Source organism: Plecotus auritus, assembly GCF_963455305.1.
Source record: "Plecotus auritus genome assembly, chromosome: 6".
In the NCBI taxonomy this organism is placed as follows: domain Eukaryota; kingdom Metazoa; phylum Chordata; class Mammalia; order Chiroptera; family Vespertilionidae; genus Plecotus; species Plecotus auritus.
Window position 1 is genome coordinate 75,285,834 of NC_137773.1, and position 22,733 is coordinate 75,308,566.

Genomic DNA, 22,733 nt, shown 5'->3' on the forward strand with positions numbered 1-22,733 from the left:
TGAGTGGAAATTCTACAACTAGAAGGAAAGAGAAAAGCGCATTGAGTCCAGTAGGAGGTGCAGAGGTACGGAAGTGAAGTGTGGAGGTACGGAGGTGCGCGAAAGGGGCTGGTAACTGGGTATGCTGTTGTCTTTTTCAATCAGGAGGGAGATACAAGCTCCTGACTGCTCTGAACTCCAGTTCTGGGTGAGACTCTGGGGACCCAGACTCATACGGAGAGAAACTGGACTGTCTGGCATCGGGCACAAACATGAGGGCGGCTTACTCTCAGAGGTGCTTGCAGTGATCATTGTTTCAGCACAGTGGGACACAGAGACCCAGGGAACTCTTCAGGAGAGGGCTGACAGTCAGCCATTGCTGTTGCTCCGCCCTAGGGATTCCCTGCCCCACCCAATTTACAACCCCACCCAAGCTGTGCACAGAGGCTTTTGCATACGAATGGCCTGGCCTTTCTCTGCCTAGAAACCTGTCAAACTGCAGCTGGGTCAGAGAGCCCCAGAGCCTCCGAAAGAAGGCCCAAGACTGGACAGCAGCTTGCATTGCTTCACAGCTGGGTCTCATCTGGGCACCTCCAAACAAAGAGGAGGAATCTGCAGATCTCTCTATAGCTCCTGCTAGGTAGCCTCAGGCAGTGGCTGACTTTGCACCTTGTTGGAGATCCAAGAGCCAGTTTACCCAGTGGTCAGAGTGAGACCATCCAGATTACAACTCTTCAGATCCATAAGAGACACACTCAGGGGGCAGACTTAGTGAACGCCAAAGCCCCACTGAAGCAAGTCTTGTCCCATAAGGGTGTCTCCAGCACAGAAGTTCTCCCATTGTAGACACAACTGGCCCACATAGCCAATTGGCCTGGAGGTCATTTCCTCCCAGTGATACCAACAGCAATCAAGGCTTAACTACAACAAGACTGTGTACACAGCCCACCAAGGGGTGCACCAAGAGTGTCCACCTCAGGTAATTAGGGAGGCTGAGCCACTGGGCCCTATAGGACACCTAGCACACAAAGCCACTCTATCAACACAGAGAAGCAGCCAAAATGCGGAGATAAAAAAACAGGTCACAAATGAAAGAAATGGAGGAAAGCAAACTACTGGATATAGAGTTCAAAACCAGGGTTATAAGGTTACTCAAGAATCTTCTAGAAACCTCCGAGAAATATAGTGATACCCTCAAGGATATGGAAAAGGACCAATTAGAAATTAAGCATACACTGACCGAAATAAAGAATAATATACAGAGATCCAACAGCAGACTAGAGGATCCTAAGAATCAAGTCAAAGATTTGAAATACAAAGAAGCAAAAAACACCCAACCGGAAAAGCAAAAGGAAAAAAGAATCCAAAAATATGAAGATAGTGCAAGGACCGTCTGGGACAACTTCAAGTGGACCAACATCCGAATTATAGGGGTGCCAGAAGAAGAGAGAGAGCAAGATATTGAAAAGCTATTTGAAGAAATAATGACAGAAAACTTCCCCTACCTGGTGAAAGAATAGACTTACAAGTCCAGGAAGCGCAGAGAACCCCAAACAAAAGGAATCCAAAGAGGACCACACCAAGACACATCATAATTAAAATGCCAAGAGCAAAAGACAAAGAGAGAATCTTAAAAGCAGCAAGAGAAAAAAAAGTTACCTACAAGGGAGTACCCATACAAATGTCAGCTGTTTTCTCAACAGAAACTATGCAGGCCAGAAGGGAGTGGCAAGAAATATTCAAAGTGATAAAATAGCAAGAACCTACAACCAAGATTACTCTATCCAGCAAAGCTATCATTTAGAATTGGAGGTCAGATAAAGAGCTTCACAGATAAGAAAAAGCTAAATGAGTTCATTACCGCCAATCAGTATTATATGAAATGCTGAAGGGTATTCTTTAAGAAGAGGAAGAAGAAGAAAAAGGTAAAGATAAAAATTATGAACAACAAAGTGACAACAAATACATATCTATCAATAAGTGAATCTAAAAATCAAGTGAATAAAAAATCTAATGAACAGAATAAACTGGTGAATAGAATAGAATCAGGGGCATAGAAAGGGAGTGGACTGACAATTCTCTGGGGGAAAGGGGTGTGGGTGGTGTGGGAAGAGACTGGACAAAAATCGTACACCTATGAATGAGGACAGTGGGGGGAGGTAAGGGGAGGGGGTGGGTTGGGAACTGGGTAGAGGGGAGCTATAGGGGGAAAAAGAGGAACAACTGTAATAATCTGAACAATAAAGATTTATAAAAAAAATAAATAAAATAAAATAAAATGTTTCTTAAATTCTGATTTCATGAATTAATTTTAAAAATAATATTGGAATAGAAAGAACTTACTTATAAATATATAAAAATGAAACAATGAAAGAAAAATAAAATCATCTAAATAGAAAAAATATTAGATATATTTTGATCAACTCTAACATTATTTGTCTTTCAATTGGCACTTTAGACCATTAACATTCAAAGTTTTATTGATAATGTTTAATATCTACCATATTTTGTTACTGTTTTCTATATGTTGCTCTTATTCCTTGATGTATTTTTGTCTTTACTATTTTTCTGACTTTCATTTTTTTAATTTGGCATCCTATATAGTAAAAGCCTAAAATGCAAATCGACCGAACGGCGGATGGACTGGCAGAATGACTGGTCACTATGATGTGCACTGACCACCCGGGGGCAGATGCTCAATGCAGGAGCTTCCCCCAGTCCGCAGGTCCCAGGCCAGCCAAGGCAGGTGCCAGTGGGGCCCCCCATTCACCCCGCCAATCACCCCGCCAGTCGCCTTGCAGAGGGAGGCAAACAGCGGCGGCAGTGGGGGACGGGGCCGGTGAGCTTGCAGGGCCAGGCCAGCCAAGGCGGGTGCTAGTGGGGGCCTCCCCATCGCCCAAACAGTCACCCTACAGATTGGCCCTGATCTCTGACCAGGCCTAGGGACCTAAGGACCCTATCTGTGCATGAGTTTCATGCACTGGGCCTCTAGACCCATATAATAAAACCCTAATATGCAAATAGATGAAACGGCAGCCAGTCACTATGATGTGACTGACCACCAGGGGGAAGACGCTCAATGCAGGAGCTGCCCCTTGGTGGTCAGTGCGCTCCCACAGGGAAGCCGAACTCACAGCTGGTGAGCACAGTGGTGGTGGCAGGAGCCTCTTCCGCCTCTGCTGCAGGTGGACGGTAAGGAGCGAGGGGTCCCAAACTGCAAGAGGGCATAGGCCGGGCTGAGGGATGCCCCTCACTCCAGTGCACGGAATTTCATGCACCAGACCTCTAGTTTTATATGATTTTTCTCTCCTTCCTTAGCATATCAGTTATAGTTTTTTTGTTTTTACTTTTTTAAGTGGTTGCCCTAGAATTTGCAATATACATTTTCAACTAACCCAAGTCCCCTTCCAAATAACACTATATTACTTCATAGGTACTGTGAATACCTTAGAATAACAAAGTAATACCAATTCCTTCCTCCCATGTCTCCTATCATTGTTGTCATTCATTGCACTTTATGTAAGCATACGTAAGTGTGTACTATATATGATATACACATAGCACACATAATATATGGTTTATGTTTCTATTTTATCTTCCCTTATTCCTTCTTCAGTGTTTTTTCTTCTTTATGTGGATCCAAGATTCTGACCTGTATCATTTTCCTTCTCTCTAAAGATTGCTGTTAACATTTCCTACAAAGCAGGTGTACCAGCAACAGCTTCCATCAGTATTTGTCTGAGGAAGTCTTTCTTTCTTCTTTTTTTTTGAAGGATAATTTCACAGGGTACAGAGGTATATGTTGTTATTTTTCTCTCAACTATTTATTTCAGTTCATTCTCCTCTTGCTTGCATGGCTTCTGAGAAGTCTAGTGTAATTCTTATCTTTGTTCTTCTGTAGGTTAGGTGCTTTTGTTTCTCTTCTCCCCACTCCCCCACCCGCTTCGGGTTCTTTCAGGATATTTTTCTTTATCTTTGATTTTCTTTAATTTGAAAATGACATGCCCAAGTATAATTTTGTTGTTGCTTGGCGTTTATCCTGTTTGGTGTTCTCTAAACTTCATGGATAAATGACTTGGTATCTGACATTAATTTGGGTAACTTTTCAGTCATTGTTGTTTCTAGTGGTATTTCTTCTGTTCCTTTCCCTCTGTCTTCTCCTGTCATTCCCATAATGTATGTTATACCCTTTTAAATTGCAGTAATTGGATACTCTGTTCCAAACAGGTGTGTGTTGTTTTGTTTGTTTGTTTTCTATTTGCTTTTCTTTTGAGGCTTCTAATAGTACCTGGTATATAACCTCCAGCTCAGAGCTTATTTCTACAGCTGTGTTCAGTCTACTAATAAGCTCATCAAAGGCATTCTTTATTTCTGTTACAATGTTTTTATCACTGGCATTTCTTGTTTTGCTCCTTCATAGAATTTCCATCTCTCTGCTTACACTGCCCATCTGTTCTTGCATACTATTTACTTTCCCTTAGCATATGAATCGCGTTTTAAATTCCCATTCTTAAGTCCAACATCCTTGCCATGGCTGGTCCTGATGCTTGCTCTGTCGCTTCAGATCCTGCTTTTTGCTGTTTGGTATGCCTTGCTTGTAATTTTTTCTTGATCGCTGGACATGCTGCGCGGGGTAAAACGAATTGCTGTAAATGGGCCTTTAGTCATTGCCCCTGTTTTCCTCGCCCTTTGGTTGAATAGGATGGCTCACGTGGGCTGCATTTGTTTTCTCCGCTCCCAGCTCAGTTAGGCTCTGAGAATAGCCCCGCAGGTGAGGCTCTGGTTAAAGGATTAACTAGTTTCACCGGAGGACAAACCTTGTTAAGACAAACACTGGGCTCTGACCCGTTTCTCAAAATGGCTCCTTTCTCCTTCCCTTACTGGATGTACCAGAGGGTTTTTCTTAGATATTTGACCTCAGAACCAGGTTGAGCTTCTGGGGTCCCTCACCAAATTATTGGAGCCCCTATCACTTGATACCTCCCCTTTGAAGTGTTTAATGCTCAGAAGTGGCTCCACTGAGCCTCCAGAAACTTGTCAACCTGCAGCTCAGGTTTTTCTCTGGTTCCCAAGCCCTTTCCACGCCTGGGTCCCTGCTCTGGTAAGCCTCAACTTCCTGTGGTCTCCTGTCTGCCCCTCTAATTTGGGGGGACAGCAGTTTGCTCTCTGCTCTCTCCTCTCTTATGGATCCAAAAAGAGTTCATTTTTAGGTCTGTTTGACTTTTGTTAGGATATGCATGCAGAACTGGAAAGTAGAAGTGGTAAATTAGATTTCAATGAAATAAACTTAGAAAATATTTAGGACATTTGTACTTAAAGCTTTAGTAAAACAGTAGTTTTTTTCTTTCTAAAACATACAAATTGTTCTTAAAAACACTGAATAGTCATCTTGCAATGTAAGAAGTACAAATGATAAATGTATCTGAAGTTATTAATTTCATTAGTAATCAAGAAAGGCAAATTAGAGTATGAATAATATATATGTCACCAGTAAATTTTGAAATACCATCCAATGCTCATGAGGATGTGTGAAAATTACCAAACTTACTCTAAAGCTATTCTAGCAATTCTCTTTGTAGGAATTATCCTTCCTTCTCCAAAAAGACATAACTAGGAATATATAAACAAATATGTTCATTTCAACATTGTTTATAATAGGAAAAATTAACAATAAAAGTATATTATCAGTGGAATGGTATAAATGGTGATGCAATGAAATGATGTCAATCATTGGAAGTAAATGAAAAGATAGCTTTTTGTACAATTATGTCAGATAAAATCAAATTATACAGCTGTATGGATATTAGAATCAGAATGCAAATGTTAGGAAACATACACCGAAAATCTATCATGAACATATTTCTTTTTCCTAAATAAAGTAGTGACAGAAGATGGCATAATCAAATCTTACTGCTAGTGCCTTCTGTGGAGTATGCTAACCGGTGACTAAAGAAATATACACTTTTAAAGCGTATTATCTGTGTTAGGAAATGGAATGGTTTTTATGCAGATGATAACCCTGCTTTCTCGCCTCCTGCTAGGGAAGGGTGAGCACGGGAAACCTTACCCCCTTACTGAAGAGGACCATGATGACACCGCTTACAGGGAAAATGGTTTCAATATTTTTGTCAGCAACAATATTGCTCTGGAGAGGTCCCTGCCCGATATTCGTCATGCTAAGTGAGTATCAGCATGCCAGTGTGGGGGCTGGTTTCTTTTTGTTTAGCTAATTAGTTTTATTATGTTTAAGATGTCACTAACATTTTTGCCCTAATAATATTATAGAAATTTTTCTATTTCATAGTCTTAAATAGGTCTGCTTTAAATTGGAATGATCTTTAAAATCCTAAAAGAGTAGCGCCTCTACAACTTAAGACATGTGTTTGCTATTGAGTCCACTGTATTATTTCCATTAAAAATGAAACGTTTTTAGATAATACCCATACCATTACATTTGATCACATAGATTACGAAGCAAACAAGTGTTTTTCTGGTGGTTACTGTTGTCAGAGTGTGTGTGTATATATACTTTCTATTAACTTCATTCTTACACCAGCCATAGTCAGTGTCATTACAGTTACATCTTCCATGAAGAATGCCTGAAATAAATGGATCCATAATTCAAAAGTAATGGCAGTTGCTCAATTTTTTGTCACTTTATGAATTGCTTGTGGTTTGTCAATTGACAGTGAGTTCAGTTTTTACTGAATTAATAGCTAAATGTTATCGTGTAAAGGGAAACAAGAATAATATTACATTTAGTTACCTGAAATCCCTCTTCTCTCTGTCCACACCTACCTGCTGCTAACATTGCTTAAAGTACATTGCTTTTTTCCCCTAGTCTGTTATGCTTTTCTTGATAGCATATATAATGCCAAATTATGCCATAGAATGTGATCAGAATTTGCAGTTGTGGAATTATTCATATTTGAGAAATCTATTCAACTATAATATGTTTAATTCTCCCCCACCTCACTCTTCCTTGGGCACCACTGTTATGACATAAAGAAAATTAGAGAAAATAAAATAAGGGCAACTAATAAAAGTAGGAGTAGGAATTTAAATTAAACCAGTAATGTATAGTAAATAAAACTCTTAATTTTGTGCAAGAATAATTAACCTTTGCAAAAAAAAATATGATTTGGGGCACTATTTTTAGTTGCCCTATTGTGCCTTTGTAAATTCATTTTAAAATATAAAAGAATTACTGGTTTTCCCCTCAGGTTTAATGAGAATGTGCATTTCCCAATATAGTTAAGCAGAGGATTAATATGAAGAACAAATAAAATTTTCCCAAAACGGAATGCTTTATACATGGGTTTGGGCCTTCCAGTTAGCCCAGTGGTCAGCAAACTGCGGCTCGCGAGCCACATGCGGCTCTTTGGCCCCTTGAGTGTGGCTCTTTCACAAAATACCACGGCCTGGGCAAGTCTATTTTGAAGAAGTGGCGTTAGAAGAAGTTTAAGTTTAAAAATGTGGCTCTCAAAAGAAATCTCAATCGTTGTACTGTTGATATTTGGCTCTGTTGACTAATGAGTTTGCTGACCACTGCCAAATTATCCCCAGGCCACCTGAAATTATCTACAGTAATTCCCACTGACCTAGAACATGTCTAGTTATGAGGAATTGTAATACCTAATTGTACACCATCAAAGATGCATTAAATTTCATTGTTGCCATAATAAATATGCTCAGAGAATAATTTCCATCCACCTCCTCTCCCACCCCCACACTTCCAATCTTTTAATGTGTATTCAAGGGGGAAGAGTTGCAGATGGAGACAATGCGAAAATCACTGAAATCAAAACACGGTTGATATTCCCATTTTCCTCAGAGACTGTATTTCCAGTACAACTGCCACCTTTTGGAGAAAGATGTTCTTAGGCAATAATGGAAAATTAAATTTTAAAATGGAAAGAAAAATACTTTAAAAATTTTATTAGAGCCACCGAGATTACAGTATCAGAGGACATTATCATAGATGTCAAGGAATAAAAATTTGGCTAAAATATGTTATATGACCATATTTTTACTTGTTTATTGAGGCTGGGTATCTAGTAGGACACATAGTCACCTACTAGAATGATACCAACAAAGGAAAAAAAAAACTTAACTGAGAATGTTGGAGATAGATGACAACAGGTGTTAAGTGTGAGATACAAAAATGATGTTAACCTGGTTAGTCCATTTTTCTGACTCTCAGTGATGCAGGGAGTTCTGAAGTTGCCTCTGATTTTGTTAGGATCCTACAAGCAGGAAACCAAGAGTCAAATTTGCAGGGATCCCACTGTTTAAAATCCTACACTTTTGACCTCATCTGTGCTTCTCAAAATGCAGGCACACATAACTGTAAGAGTGTGCAGCTCTGTGTAAATGGTACTTGAAATTAAAAAGCAACTTGACACCTATTCCAGTATTAACAACTTAATAGGCTGCGGTGAATGACCACAGCGTGTTTATGTGGATGGACTCATGGAAGAGAATGCAAAATTTATGTGACTTGCAAATGTTATCTACCCATTTATAAATTCACATTTATTAAAAAAAAAAAAAAGTTCTAAAAAAAGAATCAACCTTACTTTTTGCAACAGTATGGATGGACCTAGATTGTTTTATACTAAGTAAAGTCAGTCAGAGAAAGACAAATACCATATGTTTTCACTTATATGTGGAATCTGAAGAACAAAACAAACAAACAAAAAAATAGAAATAGACTCACATACACAGAGAGCATACTGACAGTCGACAGATGGGAGGAGGGTTTGGAGGGATGGGTGAAAAAGGGGAAGGACTTAGGAAGGACAAATAGTTATAGAACAGCCACATGGATGTAAATTATAGCTTAGGGAGTATAGTTAATAAATCATGTTTATAGGTGTTTTGATTTGCTTAGTGCATATTCTAATTAACTGTGAAGAATTTTTAGAACATTAATGATTTCAGAAATTCCAAATCAGAAAGATATTTTTTTGTCCTTTCTTCTTCACTAGCATTAAATGAACTGCTTTCTTTTTGCTTTGTAATATAACTAGTGGCCTGGTGCATGAAATTCATGTACAGCGGGGTTGTCCCTCAGCCCAGCCTGCACCCTCTCCAATCTGGGAACCCTCGGGGGATGTTCGACTGCCGGTTTAGGCCCAGTACTGCCCCCCCTGCCACCTGCTCGCTCCCAACTGCCCCCCCTTGCTGGCCTGATCACCCCCAACTGCACCCCACTGCCAGCCTGCTCACCCCCAACTGCCCCCTTACCAGCCTGTGTGCCCCCAACTGCCCTCCCCTCCTGGCCTGATTGCCCCTAACCGCCTCTGCCTCGGCCCCGCCACCATGGCTTTGTCCAGAAGGGTGTCCGGAAGGTCTCCTGGAAGGTCTCCCAGTCTAATTAGCATATTACCCTTTTATTAGTATAGATTGAGTTAGTAATAGATTCCATAAAGTAGGAGCCATCGAAGAAGGAAAGTATGTTGGCCTGTGTGCAATAATTTGATCATTCTTACATCCTAATAATAAATTCCAAGCTTTTCATTAATATTTTAAAATTGGTTATATTTTTCTCAGTACTTTTTTCACCTCCTAATTTTGTAAATTATGTTTTTGTTTTCCAAACTATTTATGCTTTGGTATTGTCAAATTTTCCACTTCTTTTTCCCATAGTATTGGTCCTACAATTGTTGACTTTTGCACATTTTAAAAGATATGTCTACATATTTTAAATGCTCCCTTCTTTAGTTACTGCCTAATTATGTCTATATTTATAGTGCCTGGTCTCAACCTGAGCTATGTCCTTAGAACATATTTTCTTTATATTTTAATTAATGAAGTGTTGATGAGAATTTTGCTATGAGAGTTTCTGCATGTCCAATGTCTAGTTAATAGTTATCTGACTCACCTGGCCTCATTTTACCAACTTCAGAATTTCCCCACCTGTATATTGATGGTGCATTTTTTTAATTCAGTCAGTCATCTGACATGCTACATCTTTGTATACTATAAAACATCTTATTTTCACCTCCAGCTCAAAATCAGAATTATAAATAGGAAACAGAAAGCCATGAAGGATGGACAGCCTGCAAACTGATAAGCTTATGGATAAATATATTGTTAGCAAGATAAGATTTATGAGTATTTAAGTGTTACTCCCTAGATATGAATAAATTAATCAGTAGTAACCACACATACTCCCTAAAACATGGTATAAATAATATGTGTAAGATGAAATTACATCTATAAAAAGAGGAAATGCATAAGATTAGGACACAACAGAGCCATGTGTAAAGGAGAGTTGATGAAGGTTTTTCAGAAGATCCAGGTAAATGCATCAGTAATATCAGGTTAACTTTATTGCTGTTAAGAAAGAACACATGTTTATACAGGTCCAGTTGATGCACATGTACATTAATTAAGATGCATTTATAAGGTGGCTTTGTAACTGGGATATTTTTGAATTAAAATAGCTATACTCTGGCCTGGCTGGTGTGGCTCAGTGGTTGAGCATGGACTTATGAACCAGGAGATCACCGTTGATTCCTGGTCAGGGCATATGCCCAGAGGCAGCATGCAGGAGGCAGCAGATCAGTGTTTCTCTCTCATCATTGGTTTTTCTATCTCCCTCTCCCTCTCTTTCTGAAATCAATAAAACATTAAAAAAATTTAAATAGTTTTACTCTGAATTGTGACTTTTCTTTTTCTTTTTTTAAAATTAAATATATTTTTATTGACTTCAGAGAGGAAGGGAGAGGGAGAGAGAGAGAAACATCAGTGATGAGAGAGAATCATTGATGGGCTGCCTCCTGTATGCCCCACATTGGGGATTGAGCCCTCAACCAGGGCATGTGCCCTGACCCCCTGATCTCCTGGTTTATGGATTAAAGCTCAATCACGGAACCACACCTGCTGGGCAAAAATGTGCATTTCCCCCATCTATTCCGAAAACTATACGGAACTTTGGGAGTTGCTAGCTTCCTTTCATATTTTTATTCTGATTTACTTGTGAAGTTGATGAAGTATCTTCTTTCACCATGTATACAAGTGAATTTTGAAGGAAATTAAGCTAAAATGACTCATGTACTCCTATCAGGTTTGAATACTATCACAGAGGGACACAGAGGGAAATGGGAAACACTTCCTTTGAATCAAATGCTCTTCCAGCCTAAGGTATATCTAAATATGACCAAACAAACAAAAAAACCTCTCCCCCTCCCCCCACAGAATGCAGACTGGTGCAGCCACTGTGGAAAACAGTATGGCATTTCCTCAAAAAACTAAAAATGGAACTCCCATTTGACCCAGTAATACCACTTCTAGGAATATATTTCAAGAAAACAGAAACACCAATCAGAAAGGATATATGCACCCCTATGTTCATAGCAGCACAATTTGTAATAGCTAAGTTTTGGAAACAGCCTAAGTGCCCATCAGCAGAGGAGTAGATTAAAAAACTGTGGTACATCTACACAATGGAATACTACACTGCTGTAAAAAAGAAGGAATTATTACCATTTGCAACAGCATGGATAGAACTGGAGAGCATTATGTTAAGTGAAATAAGCCAGTCAGAGAAAGATAAATGTCACATGATCTCACTCATTTGTGGAATATAATGAACAACAAAAACTGAGGAACCAAAATAGAACCAGAGTCATAGAAGCATCGAACAGACTGTCCAACCTGTGAGGGAAGGCAGGGGGTAAGGGGGTAAGAGATCAACCAAAGGACTTGTATGCATGCTTATTAGCAAAACCAATGGACACCGGGGGGCGGGGGGGTGGAGGGGGTGAGGGAACGTGCTGGGGGGTGGGGGCGGCTGGGGAGAGGTCAATGGGGAAAAAAGGAGACTTATGTAATACTTTAAACAATAAAGAATTTAAATGAAAAGAAAATATGGTATAAACACACACACAGACTGGGGCCGGGGGATGAACAGGGACAACAGAAAGGAAATAATCTTTCAAAACTATTGTTCAAGTGAGTACCCTTCAGTCGCTTTTATGAGTTATAGCTTATGCAAATTAGCATAGACATCAGCACATTAGTACATGTTCAAGGTCTCTTTCCTTGCCTAGTATTCTATCTGTAAGGTGTAGTGCCAAAATGTATCTCGAGTGCATGCACTTCCCTTATGCTCAGCTATACCCACTATCATCTCTTCATTGGAATTTTAGAATAACCTTATAATTGGACCTCACACACTTCCTCTTACTTTCCGCAGAGTAATAGTGAGCATTAGAACTAAGGCAGATCATCTAAAATACTTAAAAGACCCCCTGTTGCCCTAAAAGTCATAGTCCAGAAAGCACCAGCACCACCCTCCCTATTCTCACCCCAACTTATCTCGGCTTCCAGGTTTGCTCTTCCAACATTCATGATGTTTCCACGGTAATGCCACAATGGACACACAGCTGCATGAACACAACACACAATTTTGTTCCTTAGTATAGACATCAAATATCCTATTATATTAAAGTGTTAATCATATTGCCATATGGAATAATAATTTACAGATAAGTTTTATGTACAAGGAGACCAAATAAATAAGCAGTGATACCACCCCCTGCTATGCACACACTCTCAAACACACTCACATTTATCCAGTAGCCCAAACTAATTTTTCAGGCTTGTCAAAGCCAAATAAATTACCAGTTATCACTGCTTTATCAAACCTAACTGACATGGCGAGAATAGAACAGCGAAACAATGTGACTGAAACCAGCCATTGGAAATTGAATATCTGACATTAAAACAATTATGTAAATTGGTGCCTGGAAATGATTTACATGAATAGGCTCTCTAGTGTGCTTGTCACTAGCCAGATACCAAGTTGACATTTTATTCTGCTGCTACTGAGAACGGGCCAAGAGAACTTCAGCTGAACCACGATGGCTTTGCAAGTAATCATACAATGATGAAAAATTAAAGGAAAGTATTTCCCTTTTCTAAACATGAGTGGTTCCCTTGAGAAGATTAAAAAAAATTTTTTTTTGGTTCACTAGCTATACTATACTTAGTAAAGCCACTTTATAAGGCCTTTGATAAACTAAAAGGCAGTGAATTAAGTAGTTAACTGATTAATTGATTTGGGGAGTGTCCAAGATGTTGACACTGGTACTTGTAAATGTATCAAATGGTGGTCTAAATGCACCCCCAAAATAAGGACCATTTTGCTATAGCCATGAAGTAAAACAAATTATAGTATTTCAAATTGCTTTCTCTCCCACGCAGAGCCTAATGAAACTGACTGGAACCGAATTGGCACTCTTTATCAACATTTCAGAGAATTATAATGATTATTATAAAATGGTACAAGATCATAATCACTTAGGATGTAGACTGAATGCAAGCTCAAAATATAACTTCCTGCCTGTTTATTATTATCGTTACTGTGCAAGGGCATTTTACCACATTATCTGAAATATGTTCCAAATTTCTTTTGTTTCACATGAGAAATATATATATGTCTCATTTTATGAAAAGAAGAAATGTAAGAAAAACAAACAAAAAAAAGCACTCTACTCAACAACAGCAGTGTATATATTCTTCTCAAGTATGCATGGAACATATCTTCAAGGTAGATCATACCCTGGGTTATAAAACAAATACTACAGATTTTAAAAAGTTGAAACTTTACAAGTATATTCTCTGACCATAAAATAATTAAATTAAAAATGAGCAGAAAAAGAACAAGGCAATCATCAATCACTTGGAAATTTAAAACTTATTTTAAGTAATCAGCATTTCAAAAGGAAGTTTAAGGGAAATTTCAAAATATTTTTAAATGAACAAAAATAAAAATTTTAAAACTGTTTATTTCAAGCAGTTCATATAATGAAATCACTCTAATCTTCTATCATTCAATGCTGGTAAAAATAAAGAAAAAACGTCCTCAAATCAATCATCTAAGCCTTTACCTTAAGAGACTGGGGGAAAAAAAGGGAACAGACTAAGGAGTAAATTTCTTACCGTAACCATGGAGTTATCTTTATTTACTTGCTTTTCTATCAACTTTTACTTTTATATTCAGAAACCCTGTTATTAGGCGCATAAAACATTTTGTTTTGTTGTGACCTCTTGATGATGTGATCTCTTTATAATGAAATGAACTTCTATGGAAGTGGAGCCCTAAATATTACAATTTTTGTCAATGAAGAAATTGAGTCTTGTTTGTTTTACCATTAAAGGTCATCACACAGTTTCCTTTTTTACTTAAAAGTAGGCAGAAGACTGAAATGGCTGTTTTCATTAGTTTTGTTTGCCAAATATTTCTGATGATGTTCCTTCTGGATCCTATTGTATAGCATATCCCTTATGCTGTGTGACTAATTCTGACCAATGAGTTGTAAGCAGAAAGCATTATGTCATTTTAGAGGCAAACCACTTCATTACCAGTTCGAGATCCATCAGCCTTCTCATTTACCTCTGGCAGAATGACTGACAGGTCAAAATGTTGCTGTTTGCACTGACTACAGTGAGCAGGGATTTTCTTGCCAACCAGTGGTGAACAAGCAGAAGAATTAAAAAAGAGAATATTTGTTGTTTTGAGCCATTGGAATTCAGCATTGGTATTGAGTACAGCATAACATCCTCACTGATCCTATCTAATAAAAGAGTAATATGCAAATTAACCATCACTCTGCTATGCCACAAGCCACACCCACAGCCAATCAGGAGCAAGTATGCAAATTAACCCAACCAAGATGGCTGCAGCCACAGAGAGAGCAGGAGGGAGGCTTGGGTTTCCCCGGCAATGGAGGAAGCCAAGCTTTCTGCCTGCCCTTGCCGGCCCAGGCCTCCAGTCAATGCTACAAAGTTTCAATGATAGAATATAAATGAATCCCAACAAAAATGGCGGCAGCCATAGAGCTGGAGAGAGCAGGAGGCTAGGGTTGCCCCCGGCGATGGAGGAAGCCAAGCTTCTGAAGTCCTGGCCTGCCTTGGCCTCCGCTTAAGGCTACAAAGTTTCCATTATAGAAGATAAATAAATCCCAACAGAAATGGTTGCCACCACGGAGCGAGCAGAAGGCTTGGCTCTGCTCCAGGCTACAAAGTTTCAATTATAGAAGATAAATAAATCCAAGATACCAGGGCCTCCACTTGGGTCACACGGGGCCGTGGCCGGCCTGCAAACCACCGCAGGCCCCTCGCCCAGGCCGCCCCACGCCCCAAGGGAACCCCCACCCTGATCCGAGATACCCTTTAGGGCAACCCAGCTGGCCCCCACTGTGCACCAGGCCTCTATCCTATCTAATAAAAGATTAATATGCAGATTGACCATCACTCCAACACACAAGATGGCTGCCCCATGTGGACACAAGATGGCCACCACAAGATGGCCAGAAGGGGAGGGCAGTTAGGAGGGACCAGGCCTGCAAGGGAGGGCAGTTGTGGGCGATCAGGCCAGCAGAGAAGGGCAGTTAGGTGTGACCAGGCTGGCAGAGGAGAGAAGTTGGGGGTGACCGGGCCTGCAGGGTAGGGCAGTTGGGGGGGACCCAGGCCTGCAGGGGAGAGCAGTTGGGGGGGACCAGGGCTGCAGGGGAGGGCAGTGAGGGGCAACCAGGCTGGCAGGGCAGGGCAATTAGGGGCGACCAAGACAGCAGGGGAGGGCAGTTGGGGGTGATCAGGCCAGCAGGGGAGCAGTTAGACATCAATAAAGCCGGCAGGGGAGTGGTTAGGGCAGGGGTGGGCAAACTTTTTGACTCGAGGGCCACAATGGGTTCTTAAACTGGACCGGAGGGCCGGAACAAAAGCATGGATGGAGTGTTTGTGTGAACTAATATAAATTCAAAGTAAAGGAGCGGAGGGGAGAACAAGAGAACCCTCCGCTCTTTCGGCTCCGCGGGCCAGATAGAACAGCTGAACGGGCCGGATTCGGCCCGCGGGCCGTAGTTTGCCCACGGCTGGGTTATGGGGTGATCAGACATAAGCGGTTAGGGGCAATCAGGAAGGCAGGCAGGCGAGCGGTTGGGACCCAGCAGTCCTGGATTGTAAGAGGGATGTCTGACTGCCCGTTTAGACCCAATCCTGGTGGGGTCCCAGATTGGAGAGGGTGCAGGCTGGGCTGAGGGACATCCCCGCCCCCCCCACCCCCCCGTGCACAAATTTTGTGCACCGGGCCTCTAGTATACTTAATATAAGTAGATACGAAAAATCTCAGTAAAATAAAAAATAAAGCCATATGTTAGATAAATTAACAAAATGACCTAAGGATTAAAATATGCAAGTACTTCCAACCAAACATTTTACTCAAATCTTGCAATCCAAGAGTTTGATTTTTTAAAATGTGGGTTTTGGCATTGTATTTCAAACTAAATTTCAGCCTTAGACAATGAGGAAAAATGTTTAGGTGACGGTAAGACCAATACAAAGGTCTTAACAACCTCAAATGCAAGTTTGCCTAGATGCCTGCAGTATAAATGTTGACATTGTATTATGAATGATAAAATATCTCTTTTAGAGAAAAAAATATATATCACAAGTATGGCTCTTCTCTTATATATCTGTAATTAAAAATGTACTTTAGGCCTATTCCTATTGTTAAAAAAACCACTTATTTTTTTTGTGTGTGTGAAACCAATGACATTATAATGATAAATTAGCTATAAAAGGAATGACAGTTAAGTATGTTTAAAATTAGCAATGCTGTTAAACTAAAAATATTTAAAATTTTTCATTTTAATAAATGACAATAGAGAATGTCAGAAAATGTGTATGCATTGTTTTGGGAAAACAGAAGAGTATGAGAAATTTTCCATTGAAGTTTATTTTCATTATTGCCAATGGTTTAGAAGAATGTTTCCAGACTAATCTGTAGGATTTTTGTCAGCTTTTAAAGTGCCTTCATGATTTGTCATTTCTCTCAAGTAATTTTGTTAAGAATGTAAACTATTTCTTTTGTCTCTCTGATTCATTTAAAATATGAAGAAGTGGGGCCCTAACCGGTTTGGCTCAGTGGATAGAGCGTTGGCCTGGGGACTGAAGGGTCCCGGGTTCGATTCCGGTCAAGGGCATGTACCTTGGTTGTGAGCACATCCCCAGTGGGGAGTGTGCAGGAGGCAGCTGATCGATGTTTCTCTCTCATCGATGTTTCTGACTCTCTATCCCTTTCCCTTCCTCTCTGTAGAAAATCAATAAAATATATTTTAAAAAAATAATAAAATAAAATAAAATATGAAGAAGTGGGTTTTTTTAATCCATTTAGATAAATTGTTGCTTAACAAAGAGATGTCCTCATCTCTGAGCCATTCTTAAACCCTAAGTTAAATTTATGCAAATGTTTATTTTAAAATAATACAGCAATATTAAATACGATAATTACAGGCATTTTCATTAATATTTTTGTATACTTAATGCCGCAAATGTTTTGATGTCTATATTTCCTCTTTATAATTTTGCTACATATCTGTAACCATAAACACATAAATTGTTCTATATTTTACTTATTTCTTTAACAGAGTTCCATATCATTACATTGTCTTCATATTTAACAAACATCCATTCTCAACCTGTCTTGAGATTAAATGTAAAATAGACAGTTTGCAGGTTCCTAATAAAGCCCTGGATATGTTTCAATATTCCTAGCAATGCTGAGATGCAGCCATCTGGACCACAACTTCCTGATCCCAATGGCTGAGTTTGGGAGTGATTTCAACATCCTTTAAATGCTAAAATGATGAAATATAATCCAATCAGATTAAACACTGTCACAAAGCTGTTGGTTTTCCTTCGAGTAATCAGATCAGCACCCTCTATTTTTTTTGCCAGAACTATTACAGTTACTGTTCTGCCTGTAGTCTCTCCTGTCTTCAGTGCATTGTCTGCCCTGCTGCCCCGGGGAACGTGTAAACACTGTTCTGTCTTTCTCATCATTGACAATTTGTGAGGTACTTCACACTGACTACAGGCTAATGTCCAAATTCCTTAGAATCATTTTCAAGATCCTGCCTGATCTGTTCTCCACATACAGACCCATCTTTAAAGACGTCCCTGATTGTTTCAGACAAAGTTAGTCATACTTCCTTCCAGCTCTCATTGCCTCTGGGCCATCTGTTATGTCACTTGTCTGATTTGAATCTAATAATTTTATGTATCTGTCCACGGGTCTGTGAATCCCTAAGGGAAGAAACCCTCAACCCAGAGACACACAACTCAGTCACTGACATCCTTTGAATCCACCGGAACTCTACAACCTGGGCCCAGGCCACTCACTCCTTTGCAGGACTTGAGCTCAGCAGGCTGGCACTATTGCTTTTCCCCAAGTTGATGCTGCATGGAGGGGAGTGCTCCACCCAAGAAAGACGGTGTCTGCAGTGTGGGAGAGGCGCTCAGCTCAGGTGCCGTGGTGGCTGCCATTCAGCTCTCTCCCTGGAGCCACACACCTCAGTCTCTCCTCACATGAGAGTCTAGCCTGCTCCACTCTCCCTCCACCAGCACCAGGGTGAATGCCTGACAATGAGATTGGGGGCATTGGCCCTTTAAGAGGGTGCCCCAGTTTTCACAGCCAGTTATTATGTGGGACCTCTTTCTGGTTCTGGTGCTCTGGCTAGGGAGCCCAACATGTTGTTGAGATCTTGCTCCGCAGGGCAATTTATGCAGCTGAGATATCCATCCCTCTGGAATCTCAGCTGCTGCCTGTGCAGGTGTTGGGGGGGGGGGGGGAGCCCTATTCCTGTCTCCACCCTTCCTTTCAGTCTCCATGTGCTGCCTTCTGTAAATCTTTGGCTATACGATTTCTGTTTCAGATAGTCTTTGGTTGGTTATTCAGGTTGGTGGTTCTGTATCTTAGTTGTAATTCCAGTTTGGTCCTGGGAGGAGGTGAGTGTAACTTGCACCTACTCTGCCGCTGTCTTGGATCAATCACCTCTCTTTGTTTGGATCTTAATGTAATCTTATTATGTGGTTGTATCAGTGTATGATAATTGGATATTAAATGTTCATTGATTTAATTTTAATACTGTGTTTTCCCCTGTACAGCTTATATACTACCTAGCTACTGAAACATACCACAACCCAAACTGATTAAGCATAATTATTAAAGAAGCTGAATTTCCAAAATTTTGTAGGAAATCCATGTAAAGGTTAACCACAATTTTAATGCATAAAGTTTACCCTTCAACCTGGTTGAAAACTTGAAAATATATGCTAAGGAAAAGAAGCTAGATCCAAAATACTACATATTTTAGGAATCAATTTATATGAAATATACAGAATAGGTAAGTCCATAGAGACAGAAAGCAGGTTAGTAGTTGCCAGGAACTGGTGGGAGGGGAGAATGGAGAGAGTAATGGATATGGGGTTTCCTTTGGGAGTGATGAAAATGTTCTGGAATTAGTGGTGATTGTTGCATAACATTGTGAATTTACTAAATGTTACTAATGCTACATTTTATGTTACGTGTATTTAACCACACAAAAAATATGCTATTACTTAGCAGTCAATAAGTATTAATTATCACTACTAAAAAAAATTTACCCTTATTACTATTTTTTTTAAGTTCACAAGAATACATTTTAATGCAATTCTTACCTAGTATTTGAGGATACAAAAGAGGATAAATAATTATTTTATTATGAATGATTGTGAGCCCTGGCTGGTATGGCTCAGTTGGTAGGGCATAATCCTATGTACTGAGGGGTTGCCAGTTCGATTACTGGTCAGGGCACATGCCTAAGTTGTGGGCTTGACTCCAGGTGGGGCTTGGGCAGGAGGCAACCGCTTGATGTTTTACTCTTACACATCAGTTTTTTCTCTATTCCTCTTCCTTCCTCTCTCTAAAAATCAATAAAATTATTAAAAAAAAAAGGATGAGTGAGAAAAGGGATTCCATGAATAAGCAGAGTAACTGTTATGATGTACAAGGAAAAATAATTATTAGACAAGGTCTAGTTTTCAAATCCATCTGATAACATAATATGTAAATAGCAATATGTAATATATTATAGTTTTGCATGTGACCTAGCTTTTTTGTTCCTTTATTATCTCCAGTTGTAAGCACAAGATGTACCTGGAAATACTGCCAAACACCAGCATCATTATCCCATTTCATAATGAAGGTTGGACTTCCCTCCTGCGTACCATACACAGTATAATTAACCGAACCCCGGAGAGTCTGATAGCAGAAATCATTCTAGTAGATGACTTCAGTGATAGAGGTAAGAGACAGTTTCAATATTTTATCTGATTCCGTTATTCACCTAGACAAACATCATAGGCTTAAAACAGACGGAAGGTTATTGTGATGTTTCTTTTTAATTCTCTTTGAAAAATGATTATGAAGTTTTGTCTACGTTGTAATTTCATAAAATGTTGGCCAAATGCAAAATAAACAGAATGAGAAATTATTGTTGTCTTTTGGGGAAGTAGAAAAAAATCTGCATGACGTTCCTGTTGTAAATTGGACAGGTGTTGGCAAATGTCTCAAATTTTACTTTCAGCTTCAGGACAAACACTGCAAAATATGTCATGGTGAGTACTTATGAATAGTGAAATATTTCAGTAAAATTACAAAATCTGTTTCTGTTTCTGAAGATCATCTACTCTATTATTTACAAGTATGATACATTCTCCAGGTTATGCTTATGTTACTTCATAAATACTAAAAATTATAGTGAGATACAAATATTTTACGTGGCAATTCTAGCTATTTTGTCATATCTGAAAAATAATAAAACCTGACATAACAGTGCATTAGCAAATTTGACATAAGTTTTAATAATTTAGCATTCTGAGAAACAATTGGCTTTATAGGTTGGGGATAAAATACAGAAAGTTTCCTGAGGTTCGGCTTTCACAATTCTATTTGGTTAAATGAGGAGGAAGTAGTTGATATGCAGAGAAAACAAATTTTATCTTTATCTTTCTGGCTGGTGTGAGTGAAGGGGAGGAAACCTTTTCTCATGATATTCATCTATTTGAGGGTATAATTTTCTACCTTGCTGCATGAAAGAGCTCTGCTTAAAATGCTGTACATCTGTAAGAAAGAATGATAGTAAAATAGTTTGATTGCATATTATTCTTATGCCTCACAAGAGAATACATCTTGAAATCATATGGGTTAATTGAAGTTTTGAAATTTTATTTGCATCAAAAACCACCATTTTCTTCATAGTATTCAAGAATTCTGTAAAAGTAAAACTGCTTAGTATGTTAGTTTTCAGGTTTCTTTAAAAGAGTTCTAGTCTTCAGTGATTCACTTCAAATACTGATTCAGGATCTGCCTAATAATATTGGTATGACAAAAATAAGGTTGTCTAACATTATTCCATTAAAATAGTAAACTACCAATGTGGTGATTTACTCTGATTTTAAGCAGGTTTGCCTTGCCTTGCTTTGAAAGATGTGCACTCAGTACTACCTAGGAGCATAACCCAGTATCGAAACTTGAAATTTATTATTTAAAATTTTATTTATGTAACATTGATTTTTTTATTCTAATTGAGGCTATTTATTTCAAAACAGTCATTCTTATCTCAGACTAAAAATAGGCATTTAATGTGTGAAAGCTAAAACTTTGCTTTTCTAAAAAGGAATGAACAAGGGAATAGAGATCTCAGGCTGCACACACCAAATAACTCATCTTTTTTTTGGGTTGACTGGTACTAAGAGAAATCAGACGGTGTATCTGTGGAGAATTTTCTACATAATTAACTTGGTCTTGGTAAACTATTACAGCAGAATTTTGACCTGGAGGTAACATAGTGGGAAACACTTGGTAATAGAAAATTGTGGTTTGTACAACATTTTTTGCTGAATATTTCTCAGAGGTATGCTTTTTTTTATTGAAAGTCTTTAAAGAGGTAGAAAATAGTGGCATCTACGTTTGTCTTGACTTCAAATAACTGTCATCTTCTTACAGCAGTAATTCTGATGGACTATCCTGCATGTAATATTACCTGGGAAGTGAGTTCCAGATGATTTCAGTGTAATTACTGTTAGTAAAGTAACAGAAAAAGGATTATTTGGGATACTAATGGTGATTTTGACTTTCCTATCGAACATTTAAAAGAATAATAATAATAATAATAATGCTTTGATAAATCATAGATACTCTATTCCTATGAACTCTCAAGTTGAAAGTATTGCTTTATGATCATTAAATGTTCAAAACATTAAATTATTTGCATATTGCATTTCATTATATGAATGTGTCAATATGTGTAAAAGTAAACTTTGAAAGAAATATTTTATGAAAGTACTTCTGTTATTTTTTAGAATACATTGTAATTCCAAAGTTGCATGGATTAGGAGAGACTCTTCTTCCAAATTTATATCTCAGATTACAAAATCTCAACTGATAAAATATTAGGATTTAGATAGACCTAAAAGATATCACCCTGCTTTCTGAATAATTGGAAATATAAAACATTAACAAACACAGGTTAGAATCTCGTCACCAATTATTATGACACTGGATAAACTGACTAACTTCCCTAAGTCTCAGACTTTTTTTTTATCAACATAGGGATAAGTACCTCTTTAGTTATGTAAATAGCTCCTCATGGAAAGGTTTTGATGGAGAGCTATCTTGGATGGTTGAGTGCTATGCACTACACAGCAGAGTAGTTGCTCTCAATTACTGATTTCTACTCTACCAAATACTTCCCTGCTACTATAATATAGATATTCTCCATACTGAGGAGATCCTCTCAATTTATCAGATCTAGTCAACAATAATTTATCTATCTATCCATGCATCCACCTTTCTACCTATTATCTCCAGATGCAACAGCGTCAGAGGGTATGTGGAGACAAATTTTGGTAATGTGCAC

At 38.8% G+C, this 22,733-nt stretch overlaps 1 protein-coding gene across 1 annotated transcript in view; it reads left to right on the forward strand.

The window, feature by feature from the left end:
• GALNTL6 (polypeptide N-acetylgalactosaminyltransferase like 6) overlaps window positions 1-22,733 on the forward strand; it is a 1,018,136-nt gene that overhangs the window by 412,060 nt on the left and 583,343 nt on the right. The window contains exons 4-5 of the mRNA XM_080673354.1: window positions 6,021-6,159; window positions 19,951-20,117. Coding sequence (XP_080529480.1) covers window positions 6,021-6,159; window positions 19,951-20,117 — 306 coding nt within the window. The remainder of the gene's footprint in view (window positions 1-6,020; window positions 6,160-19,950; window positions 20,118-22,733) is intronic.